Raw genomic sequence first — 14,622 nt, 5'->3', positions numbered from 1 at the left:
CTCTGAAAGTAAACCAAAATAAACTCTTACTCATCTGTATGTCAGTCCTGCGGATTTTCCTCCAAATTAGATTTAAAATGAAGATTTTATATTTTGAAGACAAAATGTCGTTCCGTACACCTGCCTTTATTGAAATGGTGCTTTACCGTAGATGTATTATTCTTTGTAATTAGGAGGGATGAACAGCTTAACTAATTGGAGCTCACACTCGATGATAGAATTCCCTTCCTTTCTCTCAGACTGAGTCAATGCCATCTGTCTGTGCATTGCTGATATCATGTGCTAGCTGGGAATGTTCTCCTACTAGATAAAATGCAAATGAAAAATATGTCCCTTGGTGGATTAACATTAGTAAGTAATAATAATAATGTATGAGTAGCCACTGTGCTTACAGTAACTACAAAACATGCATTCGTTACTCTTTGGATTTTGAGTATATGTCTGACTGACTCTTAAATACACAAAAACTCAAACATGTTAAATACCAAATTGGGGGCCTGATCCTGAGCCCACTGTTACTACATAAGTGAATAAAGTGACTGTCCAGTATAAGTGTTTGTAGGACGAAGATCAGGAACTAGATCATTAAGACTGGTAAATGAATTTTATACATCTACTTTGTGTCGCTTGGTCTAGATAAAAATCATTTTATAACAGTTTATTTCATACAGCCATAGTGTACAAGATCTTATAAAAGCAGAAGTCTTTAATCTGTGAAGGTACATGAAGTTTGTGGGAGGATCCCCCATTTTAAAAAAGCATTTAAATTCTGTTATGTTCTTCCATTTTAGATTTTTTGTATTACTTATACATAGTTAGAATTTTTTATTTCAAAATTAAATTTTAGTTCTAATAATGTCTTTTATAAGGTACCATAAATATATTTTAAGCAGTCTTATTATAATTATAATAGCACATCATAAACAGAAATGGTTCATTCATGTCTCTTGTGGGCTATCCCTTAAAAAAATTTTAAAGTTATATAGTTTAGTTAATAGGCAAAAAACATTTTAGCAGTTGTAAATAAATCAGAGAATTATATAAGATTCAAGGAAAAATAACTCTGAAACAATAAAAAAATAGTAGTGGAATTCAACAAAATATTCGATGTGCTAATCTCACTGAATATATAGGGCAAGTTGTTATATAGGGAACCAAACAGGATTGTACAAAGCCCCAAATATATTTTATAACAGAGCATTTAAAATGAACCCAAAGCAACACTGAAAAAGTAAAAATAAATATATAAATAAAACCATAACAGGCCTAGACAATTAGATGCCATGGTACTGAGCACTATTTACAAAATAAATTGATATTATAATATAGTATGCATGATTTTTGTGCATATTTAAATTATATTAACATAAATTGTTTCTGGTTGAACCAAAACTGAATGTTTTTTGTTTTCTCACTTAAACAAAAATATTTTGGGTAAAACAAATCATTTTGTTTGAGTTGAAATTAATTTTTTTTCATTTTGTTTTGTTTTTCAGGTGTGGTTTATCCTTTAAAAAATTAATCTAGCTAAATTTCAAAATGAAACATTGCTTTAAAACAAAGTCAAAATGTATCATTTAGAAAATGTTGAAATGAACCATTTCAACTATTTCAATTCCTCCACCCCCCATTTTGGATATGGTTAAAACTATTTGCCGACTTCTCAGATTGTTTTGGTCACCCTGAAACTGCATTTTTTTGGCAAATAAACTATGGATCTGAAAAATTTCACCAAAATTCCAGCACTGACACAACATTAAGCCTCAATCCTTCAAAGAGTTCTGAACATCTTTACACACTGTTAGTCCCATTGAAGACAATCAGACTACTCACTGTGTATAAAATTAAGCACTTGTGTAGCTCTTCGCAGTATTAGGGCCTTAAATGTTACCTTCCTTATTATACAACTAATACACTGCCTGCAGCTGCAATAATATTCTGATTATGTAACACATAATGCTTGTTTTCTCTAGAATGAACTTTATACAAAAAATTATTCTTATTAGGGAACCTGCTGTCTGGAGAAAATCTCCCCAAGTATCCCCAAACAAATGGATTAAGAGGTTGTTCCACATTTATTAAAGTACCTTTCCTGTTAAGTAACTAATTTTTGTCTCTCCCATGAGTGGTTGCCAAAGACTAGTTCTGAGTATAATGATAATGTCCTACCTTTAAAAAACTAGGGTGATACAAACTAAATCAAATTTTGTAGGGGAAAGTCACAATGGGTGAAATTCATCCAAGCCTTGGTAGACTATTTATCCAGGAACTGTATGAAACTCATGTCCCTCAACATATGGGCAGGTCATGGGATTTACAGCACCTCCATGGCCACTACTTCAGCCTTTGAATTGGAATATCAGACAAAATTCCTCTGCATACTTCATATGGGTGAAATTCTGGCCCCGCTGAAGTCAATGAAAGTTTTGGGGCCAGGATTTAACCCTAAGCAAGTATCCACTGGCTCCTACCTTGACCAAAACATCCCTTTCTGTGCTAGCTGACTCATAGATCCCCTTCAACATGCAGGAAGTGCAAAGCATCCCTTATACAATCGTTCTCCTTATTCCCTCTATGCCCACATGGCTTAAATGGTATGTAGGGCTTTATGCTGGCCTTAGGCAATTAAGCAAATTTTTCTCATTACAAGAATGCTTATATTACAGGTATATTTTCAAGGATTTATGTGTAATATTGTTTCATGTTCATTCAGCAAGATTTTTCCACTACTGAAAAGAAACATTGACTTATAGTTTTACCTGCTGAGGAACGGAGGGCACAAAGATTCCTTTATGATCTATAGTGTTTTTAATCCCCAGGAGAAGCTCTAAATGTTCCTGTTGTAGTTAGTTTGTCTTAGCAGCCATTTAACAATTTTAAAATGTGATCCAGTGTTTCTTATTGAAAAATATGCTAATTTTCTTACAGCTCAGAGAGTCATTTAAAGATCTGAAAAAGAAATTCAACAACCTAAAATTTAACTATACCAAGAAAACAGAAAAAGCTCGAAATTTGAAAGTTCTTAAGATACAGATTCAGCAGGTTGAAGTGTATGCTGAAAAAATGCAGGTAATAACATTAGAAGTTATGGGCTTGATGTAGATGTTACTGGGGTGAAATCGTATGGCTTCTGTTAAGCAGGAGATCGGACTACATGATTTTGGCCTTCCAATCTATGAATAACAACCTACAATGTGTACACCAGTTTCTGACATCATTTATACTGGTGTAAATATAGAGTTACTCCTATTTCTTCAAATCAGTGGAATCACTCCAGATTTGCACTGATATTACTGACATCAGATTCTTGACCTGTATGTTGAAATTAATTCTGTAGAAGTTAACAGAATATGCTTTAAAGAAATTAATTTGTTTTTAGCCAAAATGAGATGCTAAAATTCTTCCTTTGCTCTTTTTCTAGATACCATCTAGATCATTCTATTCAAGGGTATATAATAAGAGCCTATATTTTATAGAAAGATCTATTTCTTTTAAAGTTAAAAAGTTGTAAATGTTTAACTCAATTTACCTTTAGGGAGATGTGTGCTTTTTCCATTGACTGCAATAGGAGTTGTCCATGCCCATCTAAGGGTAGAGCCTTCTGCCTTTGCTTTTGAAAATGTATAGTATTCTTAACTGTAGTTTTTAGACAACAGGCTATGAAGGGAGGCTTGCAAATTTTCCCTACTATTCAATTTCTAAAAACATCCATGACCTTTCTGTCATCATTGTTAACAAGAGTGCACCTTTCAAAATAGATTCTGAGAAAGAAGATGGATAATTTAGAGAAGAAAGTTACTGGCTGTGTAATAAATCATCCTGATGGTAAAGCTGGTGTCCTCTTGGAGTCAGTCAACGAGTTACAGAAACAGCTGAGCAAATTTGGCAGAGTTGTGGAGGATTACAAGCAAAATTTGGATCTGATTGAGCATCTGCAGCAGATGATGGAAGAGGTATTAATAAAACCTGAAATCCACTCTGTAGCTCTGATATGGGGCCTGCAAAGGGAGATAAAAGCATACTCCTCTATAGTTCGACTTTGTGCCATTAATCCTCTTGGACCCATAAGTCCCTACACTGCCTTTGTGAAGACACCCTGGAGTTTTTGGGGGGATACATTTAACTCACCCACCTTTGCCTCTGGGGCCGCAACACAGCCCTTCTGTGGCTGCTGTTCCAACCAACAAGCTGGATTTACAGCTTCAGTTCCATACATCCTACCCTGGGCTCCTTGAACACTGGATCTGCATAAAGTAGGGTGATTTCTTTGTGATACTATTTCCCATCATTTCAAGGTATGTAGCACTGTTCTGATTGGCTCAGAGGGACAGATCTCTCTATATCCTATTCAGAGAGACAATGGAGAGGTTACTCAAGGTAGTGATATTGCTCATATGCAATTGTCCCTTTTGTAATATGTTGATGCCACAGAATCAGGATGGAATTAAAACATAGGCACAGAGGCTGCTCTAGCTATAGGCAAGGTAGGCAGCTGCAAGGACAGCAGATTTCTGGGCAGTTGCGACCCCATGTGCCAAGTCGTAATGCCATGTGCTCAAATTTCACCCACCACCCATCCGTCATGACTGAGGGGCAGTCAGGCCAAATTTGAGTGGTGAGGGGGGATGGCACATTAAAGTGTTGTGTAGGGCAGCAGAGTGTCTTGAGTGGCCTCTGCATGGGCACTGTAAGTCCATTCCTAGAACCAGCTCCTGGAGTCACAAAATCAGAACTCAACCTTCATTTAAAAAAAAAACCTTGCTTGTAGGCATCATGGATGCAAAGAAAAGCTTGAAATTGTGACTGGTTTGTAACTGATGCCTGTCTAAGTTTGCAGAGAGCCTGAAACATTAGCTCCAAGAGCTCTGAGATGCTTCATTTGTCTTACCTCTGAAACTTGCTGGCAACCCAAGAAGAGGAGGGGCCATGATTCCTGTACAGGACCACGGCATGGGTTTGGGACCATTGGGGAGTCCCTGTGGGTTGTGCTTTGGGCCCTGGATTGATTGAGTTTGGCCATTAATGTATTGGTTGGCTTGTTTTCATGTGTATAGCCTGTAAGCAGCAACTGCAACCTAAGAAAAATATTTTAGTTAGAAAGAGCAAAACGGACTTCACTGCTGATATGTTTAGCATCTAAAAAGAGCTGTACCTCAGCTGAAAATCAGAATTTCCCCAAGATCGATCTCCTAAACGTTCAGATAAACAGAATTAGTAAGGCCATCTCCAGTAGCACCATCCAGTGACTTCCAGCAGTATTACATCTGTCACTTAATAAATTGACTTGTCTTGTTCTGATGGAAAACAGTAAATTGTCAGTGTGTCCTACGTATCTTAGTTTTGTTAATGCTATTTGTCCACTCCCTGCTTCATGTAAGAACAAGGTTTCCATCAATAAGTGTTAATCACAGTGACTCGGACTATTCTGAAACATACATTTGATTATGTTTTCCACAATGTATTCCAGTGCACAACAAAAAGCGATGCATGTTGGATATTAGGAAAAACTTTTTCACTAGGAGGGTGGTGAAACACTGGAATGCGTTGCCTAGGGAGGTGGTGGAATCTCCTTCCTTAGAAGTTTTTAAGGTCAGGCTTGACAAAGCCCTGGCTGGGATGATTTAATTGGGGATCGGTCCTGCTTTTGAGCAGGGGGTTGGACTAGATGACCTCCTGAGGTCCCTTCCAACCCTGATATTCTATGATTCTATGTTCCCCAAATCAACATGACCTTTACCTGCCGGTCACTGTGTACTGTCTGTGGTTTGTACAGCTGCAAAATGAAATCTTGTTTAAAGATTCAAATCTGTTGTGGTTAAAACAGAATACTTTAAATTTCTAAATCAGCTAAATATATGATTTCCTCCCCCCCATCCACACTCTCTTGTGTAGGTGCTTCTGCTGTGAATCAAGCACATTCCTATCATCATGGTCATTTATTTTTAGCAATAAAGCTGTTTCAGTTCTTCATTCTAATCTAAATACATGACTAATAGATTTCCTTCATGACAGATCAAAATGTTAATCCTTGGACAAAACAATTTCCCCACTGCCAATAAACACTCCCAAAATCCAGTTCATCCCTGAGGAGGTGAATAATTTGGCAGCAATTGTGCAATTACATTTGTTTAATCCCCCCACCCCCTGGAAAAAGATGGGATTTCCCAATGCTAAACTTTGAAGAATGATTTTATTCTGAAAAACTGTTTTGTAACTATTCTGTTTTACTGAACTGTAAAAATAGCACCATCTCACTCAACAGATTTTTGACTCATGTATGCAGAGTCATCAGTTCTGATCTTAATGACAAAAAAAATGAGTGAACTTTACTCCTACTAGCCTTGCAGAGCCAACGTAGCTAAGACTGAGTGAGCACCAGATTCTGTTCCACTTTGTGCATCACTCTAAATTGTTCACTGAGGATGTGCTCTAAAGCCCACTGAGCCCAATAGAAAGACCCTCAAAGATTTCCGTGGTCGTTAGATCAAGTTGTAATTTCCAGTGAGTTAAATCTATGCAACCTCATAGAAGACATTGGGTTTCACAGATGTAACTGAAGTCATAGTTTGAAGTCCATTGAGTTATAACAGGTGTAACTGAGGGTTTGATTTGTCCTGCAGAATCTCTATTGATGCATAAGAGCACAGACTTGGTTCCCAGCCCAAACTGAGGTTCGAAAGGTAGTAACTAAAAAATAATATCATTTTGCTTGTAAAGAGAGTGCATTTGTATGGAGTCCAATGCAACTTAACAGAAAAATCATCAACTCTTGATTGTAGGAATAATATTGCAAATGAGTTATCATTCATCAGGTTATGCTATCACCACATATTTTCTGAACATTATTTGTGTCACTTCTCATCTTTACTGCTGTTATTCAAAGACACATAAGAATAGGACAAACCTACTGCACCAAAAGCTCTTATTGTTAATATTTGTTTAGTTTTTATAAAGTTTTGTTGTATCCATTACTTAAATGCCATGGTTTTTCCCTCTCTAATACATGCCAGTGTCAGTTTTGGTATGAAGAAGCAAATGCTACAGTCGTTAGAGTTGGGAAGTATTCTGCAGAGTGTAAAACGAAGGAAGCAGTGGCAATTCTCTATAAGCAGTTCTATAAATTTATCAAGCCTATGGTGCTTCAACAAGAGGAAAGAATTCAGCAGATTACTGACCTTGCTAAACACATATATGGTAAGGACTCCTTTAAGCTGCCTAGCGATTGTGCTGTTAACCAAATGCAAATTGAATAGTTTGGGACAGGAGAAAGCAAGGGACTGTTTAATTCCTACATTTATTTATTTTTAAAAGAAAATCCCACAAGATTAAAATCAAATGCTTTTTTAAGTATTGACTGGGCACTTGTTTCTAGAAGTATCCAATTATCTAGAAGCCACCAATGCTGATGCCCTGGAGGGAACAAAGTATAAATAATCTGAGGTGTGCATGGGCCAGTGGACCACATGAGCCCCTTCCGTTCAGCCCTTTGCTCAAGCAATTGCCCTTCTTGTCCTTCCCCACTTAACCCAAAGGAGATGGGGAGCCTTAAAGTAGCCAAAACTGCTGTTCCTCACACTGGCTAGAGAAAGCCCCCCACCTTTAAGGTAGTGCGGAACACAATGTTCTGAGGCTGAGAAATATGAGATGTTGCAGAACTAAGGGTTAAAAAACATAAATCAGAATTTAAGTTCTGAAAAGTTCATTGGGCATTTGCTTTTCCATCTGCACTCTGAGTTACCCTGAAGTCTAAATTAAATGTCCTTGAAGTTTTTATGAGATTAGAATTAAGACTTTATGGTTAACTGTGTTTTGTAACTGGAAAATCTATGAAGTATTTCATAGCTATAGATCTTTGAGCTGAATGCATATTTTACATTAACACTCTTTATAACTAGGGGTATTTGATTATTGCCTTATAAATGTCATGTACATAACTGTATGCAGTGTTGGTATAGCCATGTCCATCCTAGGATATTAGAGAGAGAAGCTTGACTCTTTCACCAACAGAAATTGGTCCAGTAAAAGATATTTACCACACCCATCTTCTCTCTCTGATGTAGTAGCTGGCAGATTGCTCTGTAGGTGTTATATTGACAGAAGGGAAGATTGTGGTTTAAGCACAGACCTGATGTCAGAAGATCTGAATTCTCTTCCTGTCTCTCCCAGTGACTTTCTATTTACTTTATCTAACAGTCTCTAACTGGAGGAAACTGTGAAAGCCCCTCAGAAAATCTGGCTAGTACAGAATGCAGCTGCCCTCTGCTTAATATTGTGGGCTAGATAGAACATATCACACCTGTGCTCAATTATTTACATAATTTATAAAACTTGATTAAGTGCCCATGAAAGCTCAAGAAATTCATAACTAATTTTGGTAGTCACAGAACTGAGGGCCACATTTTTCAGAGTACAAATTGTGTATACATACCAGTTTATGCAAATGAAACCTGTATTTGCACAGCTGCATGTAGAAGTGCAGGTTGTGCGTATGCAAATGGCTGCACACGTACGAACTGAGTGCACAGAATCAGAAGGTCATTTAAAATTAGGTGCTGAGTTCCTTATAAATTCAGTGCTATTAACTTACAACCCAATTTGTCAGAAAATATCTTTAGTGTAGTATCTCCAAGAAGGCTGGGGAACCTAACTGCATAATTGGCCAACATACCCAGAAGAAAAGGACAGCCCAGGGTACAAGCCCTGAACCCAACAAAATAAACACTGGGGCAGGTTTATGTATGGAGAACAACGACTAATGATGTCATTCATTTCTCCAGTCCTTGCTTAGTTAAGCCACCTAATCATCTGCCATGTAGCCTGTGGGTTAGTGTTAAAGCCCTGTCACTAGAGGGAGCTCATGCTGTGTCACCCCTCCTGGGAAAAGAGGCATTCCCAGTCCTGGGCTGCTTAGTGAAAACTGATAAGCCAAATGGTGAGATTACAATTTTAATGTACACTTAGATACTCCCTAACTTACACTCTTTTCAGTGTTGAAAATTATGTGTGGAGGGGCCAGTAGCCGCTGTCTGTCTGCCATGCTCACCATTTTAAGCCTAACTACTGTAGAATACGGTGTGGGGACAGACTCCTCTTGAGCCAGAAATGCTGGTGGGGGTTCCTTCACATTCTGTACACCCTTATATTGGGAAATGCCTCCTCATCCCCTTAACTGTTTTTCCCCCCCTGCCTGGGAGGTCAGCATAATTTTTGGACTGAAAAACCCCTTTTAAGTCTCCCCTGGCTGAATAAAAGAGCTGTTAGCCCTAGAGAGACTTGTAGGGTCCACTTTCCCTTTAAAATCATTTGTCAGCTGGTCAGTGACATTGTTTAGTCAGGGAGGAACTGACCCAAAAGACTTGGATAGATTGTGAGGGTCAGTAACCAGAAAGCTTTAAGTTAGGAGGGACTTCACCCTATACTGTAAAACTAATGGAACAAAACAGAACCTACAGAAAAGTGCAATTATTTGTCTGATATAATATTGTATTGATTTCATTGTTGTGCTGTTTGTTTTCTGTCTGCAGGTTTTGAAGAAGGAAGGAAATATATTGAGAGAACAATAACAAGACACAAAGAAGTTCTTGATTCTGTTGATGAATTGTGTATCTCTTTAAGAGAACTTGAAGAACAGATTGCGGTAATTTCATTTTATTTGGGAATATATCATGACAGATTTAAAATAGCTTATATAATGCTAGTATTTTGATAAATATTTTGTGTTAAGAAACTGTAGTGAGACAATTTGAGGAAGACAGTGTACTTCTTAATGACATAGACTTTTACAGCAAAACAGGCTCTTTCTTACCAGTTATTCTTCCATTACAGCACAGACATAATGCCGTGTCTAATCCTCCTGGCCTTTTAAACACTCCTTGTACTCCCTTCTCACTGCAATTAGAGCCCTCCAGCAACCTTTTGAGGAGGAAATTCACAGTTCAAGTACTTCTTCTCCTGTTTCCACTTCCTTTGATGTCACAAGACTTTGGTGCCTTACTTCTGGGAATGTCAAACAGCCAGTCTTGGCTTCTCTCCACTCGCCACGAAAAATTGCTGTCAAATTGTGTTAAAAGGAGTAATTTCAGTTTAGAAAACAGAATCATAAAATAAATGCTAAAGCAGAATAATAGTATTTCTAACCTAACACTCTGATAAACATATATATTTATGCATAACCATTTAGTTACAATATATTGATTAAGCAGGAATTATGGAATTGCAGTAGCCGCTCCATAGTTAAGAATGAAGCTAGATTCCTATTAAAAGCCCAATTTTCCCCCAAAGAAACTAAACCCTCAAAAATTGCACATATTAAATCATATCTCATGATGAAAATTTTCTTGGAAGTTTAGAGAAGTTTGAAGTTAAGGCACTTAAAACATTTCCCTGTTATTGACTTTTTGAGCAATTTCTTAACTTTTAAAATTTCATACCTTTGCTTCCAGATTTGTTTTGCTTTGTTGGCCTTGCTGAAGAGTCTTTGTAATTCCCCTTACTGATCCTGGCCCCCTGAATTTAAAAGATACATCATATAAATGTGCTTATGATGGGGTATCACCTCGGGCTGGTCGTCACTACGGGGAGATCAACACTGCTGCAATCGATGCAGCAGGGGTTGATTTAGCTGGTCTAGTGAAGACCTGCTAAATCAATGGCAGAGCGCTCTCCAGTCGACCCTGGTACTCCAGTTCTCCAAGAAAATTAAGGTAAGTCGACGGGAGAGCATCTCCCGTTGATGCAGTGCAGTGAAGACACCGCAGTAAGTCAACTTAAGTTACGTTCATTCCCGCTGCATTATTCACATATTTGGAGTAGAGTAAATTAGGTTGACTTACCCCAGTAGTGAAGACAAGCGCACTGAGGTAGGCAGAGTTGGGATTAACTAGAAATTTGTTAGCCAATGTATAAAGAAGAGGCATACAAAGTATGGACAGAGGCCCTGAGGGAAAGAAACAGCATTTTCCTTCCCCAGATCCAGACCACAAATTAAGAGCAAATGAGAAACTTATATTTTGTCTTTTTTGAATCAGGCTGAAGAGAGCCCCAGCTCTGATTTCTTATAAATGTAGCTGGGTGGTAAAATGCTCTGTTCTGTTCAAATTTGCATGTATCCTAAATCTTGTTTCATGTTTCCTTGTCTTCTCACCCTATCCCATTACCTGGGCTACAACTTAAGCCTTACTTATGCAGAGCTATTTCCATATGTAAACAGAGGAATGATTAAAGATATGTTACAATTTTCATAATTATTAATTGGTCTGCTATAGACTTCAGTCATGGCTGTGGAAGTGGGGGAACATGGAGGAACAAGAGTCAAGGAGAGCGGGGTCAGGGGGACAGGAAGTGTAGGGGATGGTTGAGCTCTGCCAAGGCATGGAGTTGGGATCTGTGGAGGAGGCAGATGGAGAAGGTGGGCAAGAAACTGTCATGGCATAAAGGATGAAGGGGGAAAATGAGGGTAAGGGAAAGAGGTGCAGGGAATTAGAGGAGGCACAGAGGACAGGGGACATAAAAAGGCAGAAGCTTTAATCCATGTAAACGCCAAGCTATTGATCTAGGACTTTAAGTTCTTAAAGATTTAAGGCCCTAGTTCTCATTTACACTAACACCTTTTTGCAGTATAAATGAATGTAAATGAGATTTAGATCTGTCAATGTAGATAAGTCTTCCCCTCTAAAGCCTTCTGTGATGGCCCGAAAGCTCATGCTCAAATAAATTGGTCAGTCTCTAAGGTGCCACAAGTACTCCTTGTCTTTAGGACAGGAACTCACTTTCATGGGCCTTATAGGATCTGTCAGAGCAGTTCTCCATTCCTGAAGATTGTAAGTGTCAACTCAATTTAAATTGGATCCTTTGAATGAGAAATGGGATTTTAAAATCCTAGCAATTTTTTTTTATTTCTTGCATCTATTTTTGCAAATTTTAGGGGACAATATTGAGGTTGTGTGGGTGACCAAGAGTGGTGAAAAGATTATGTGGCAGTGGGAAACCAGCTGGATCCTGTAACTATTCCTTTCCAGATGTTCTGACAGTTGTGCTTTTGAAAGGTATAGAATGGTTGTAAAAGAAAGTGTAATATTGTTTCTTAGTGTTAGCTTGACCCAAGTGACATGAAGCTTCTAGCATAGCTCTTTTTAACAAAGAGTTTTTTGGCAAATACATTTTATATCTGAGTAATTCACTCACTTCCCATGCTGACTGCTTGTTTCCCTGGCATATTTATCTTTGGCTTTTCTTTGGGTTTTTTCCCAGAGCTAGGGCAGTGGGCCAGATAGCTGCCTGTCCCCTCTACTCCTCCTATAACTTAATATTCCCTCTGAGGCTGTGTTCAGATGTCTAAACCTTTTAATTATGATGTTTGGACATTGTTGTGATTGTGTATTATTAGTGAGTTAATAATTTTCCAAGTTAAAGCATATTTGCCTCAGCTCATTATTCCTTGTCTCTTGACAAGGAAGTCTTTTAGTTTTCCTCCTAATTTGCATATGGGCATTTCAAAGGGAGTTGGGCTATTTCAAATAACTATTTTGATCATGGATAAGGAAAAGTGAAATGTACAAGTAACTTGCCTTCTCTGTATATATTTCAAAAGACAGTTAATTCCTCCTAGGTATCCCTCCTTTGTATCTGGATATCTTTCAAAATGTGCCTTGGCGATGTTTGAGCAAACATCCATTTTAGGATGAAACTCATTAGATGATAATAGTGTCTTCACCACATGAAATTTCTTTGTTTCGACTGCTTTGTGAACTTAGTCTATTGCTTTTAAACACAGTCCTAACTTTTTAATGCATTTATAAATTATTTATATTTTCTCTTTTCTCACACTATTATGGAGGACATGGACTGAGAGTTGGAGTGATTATTTGATGGGCAGTCCTTTTTGTTTTCTTATGTGTTTTCATGTAAAAACTAGGCACCCAGTGCATAGGACGAGAACCTATTACCTGTAGGCACTTTGTTTTCTAAAAATGAATACATTAATAAAATAACTGTCAAGGTTCCTTCCCCACTCTGAACTCTGGGGTACAGATGTGGGGACCTGCATGAAAACCTCCTAAACTCACTTTTACCAGCTTAGGTTTAAACTTCCCCAAGGTACAAATTAATTTTACCCTTTGCCCTTGGAATTTCCACTGCCACCACCAAACTTTAACTGGGTTTACTGGGAAACGTAGTTTGGACACGTCTTTCCCCCCAAAATCCTCCCAGCCCTTGCACCCCACTTCCTGGGGAAGGTTTGGTAAAAATCCTCACCAATTTGCATAGGTGACCACAGACCCAAACCCTTGGAACTTAGAACAATGAAAAAGCATTTAGTTTTCTTACAAGAAGACTTTTAATAGAAGTAAAGGAATCACCTCTGTAAAATCAGGATGGTAGATACCTTACAGGGTAATTAGATTCAAAATATAGAGAATCCCTCTACGCAAAACCTTAAGTTACAAAAAAGACACACAGCCAGGGATAGTCATTCTATTCAGCACAGTTCTTTTCTCAGCCATTTAAAAAAATCATAATCTAACACATACCTAGCTAGATTACTTACTAAAAGTTCTAAGACTCCATTCCTGTTCTGTCCCTGGCAAAAGTAGCATACAGACAGACACAGACCCTTTGTTTCTCTCCCTCCTCCCAGCTTTTGAAAGTATCTTGTCTCCTTATTGGTCATTTTGGTCAGGTGCCAGCGAGGTTACCTTTAGCTTCTTAACCCTTTACAGGTGAGAGGATTTTTCCTCTGGCCAGGAGGGATTTTAAAGGGGTTTACCCTTCCCTTTATATTTATGACCATAACAAATGCACATCAAGTCAGATGCTCAGCTAGGGACCATCAAATGCTCTTAACTGATCATTGTAACCTTTTATTTTGATAACACTCTTAGAATGTTCAGAGAAATAAGTTCTAACCAGTCAAAAGGAATAGTACCAGAGGTGAAATTTCTTTGAAAGAGAGAGAAAGAGAGGATTATTCCTCAACCTGTACTCTTCACCAAATGGAAGATATTCCTTTCCTGAGATGTGTTGTGTTCTCAAAGATTAAACTAATACTTGTATAGTCCATTCACAATATGTCTGACTGGCTTTCACCTGCATCTTTTAATGAATAAGTCATTCAGTAAAGTGTCTGAATATATACACAGTGTTCTCAGCCAAAAGGATTGATTCCTTTTTAATCTTTTTTTTAAAAAGCAATAAAATCACACACACACACACACACACCAAGGTCACCTTACACTGTCAAAAGTAATCTGACATGGCTGTCGAATATTAAAAGAAAAATCACTTTGGGTTTTTTTCAAGGGAAATATAAAAGATTGTTTCTGGAAAAATGAACTGGCTTCTAGGAAGAGCACTGCAGTGCACTCTAGAGCAGTTTTCTACATGTGATGATATTCTTAGTTGAATGGAAAAATGATAAGGCAGCATTTTTGCTAGAGAGACTTATTCAGGACTGTAACTTTACTCCACTCAGCTGAAGTGATAAGTATAAAACTGTAACTATAGAGTTTCTGGCTTTCCTTGGTTTGCAGCATGTTGGTGTCCTTTGAAGCTAAAGTCTAGATTTCTGTCTTACCAATTCCTAAAGAATTTATGCTGCCTTAAGACAATACAGTATGGTAGGTT

At 37.8% G+C, this 14,622-nt stretch overlaps 1 protein-coding gene across 5 annotated transcripts in view; it reads left to right on the top strand.

The window, feature by feature from the left end:
* Nucleotides 1–14,622, top strand: part of CCDC141 (coiled-coil domain containing 141) — a 160,376-nt gene that overhangs the window by 114,064 nt on the left and 31,690 nt on the right. For all 5 annotated transcript variants that reach the window (XM_048870030.2, XM_048870029.2, XM_075117985.1 and 2 more), the window contains 4 exons: nt 2,929–3,069; nt 3,759–3,953; nt 7,011–7,194; nt 9,525–9,637. In XM_048870030.2, the coding sequence (XP_048725987.2) occupies nt 2,929–3,069; nt 3,759–3,953; nt 7,011–7,194; nt 9,525–9,637 (633 nt within the window). The remainder of the gene's footprint in view (nt 1–2,928; nt 3,070–3,758; nt 3,954–7,010; nt 7,195–9,524; nt 9,638–14,622) is intronic.

The sequence above is a fragment of the Caretta caretta genome, chromosome 11 (genome assembly GCF_965140235.1).
Source record: "Caretta caretta isolate rCarCar2 chromosome 11, rCarCar1.hap1, whole genome shotgun sequence".
Classification (NCBI taxonomy): domain Eukaryota; kingdom Metazoa; phylum Chordata; order Testudines; family Cheloniidae; genus Caretta; species Caretta caretta.
Note: the sequence above shows the minus strand (reverse complement) of the source record. Positions and strands in the feature narration are given on the sequence as shown.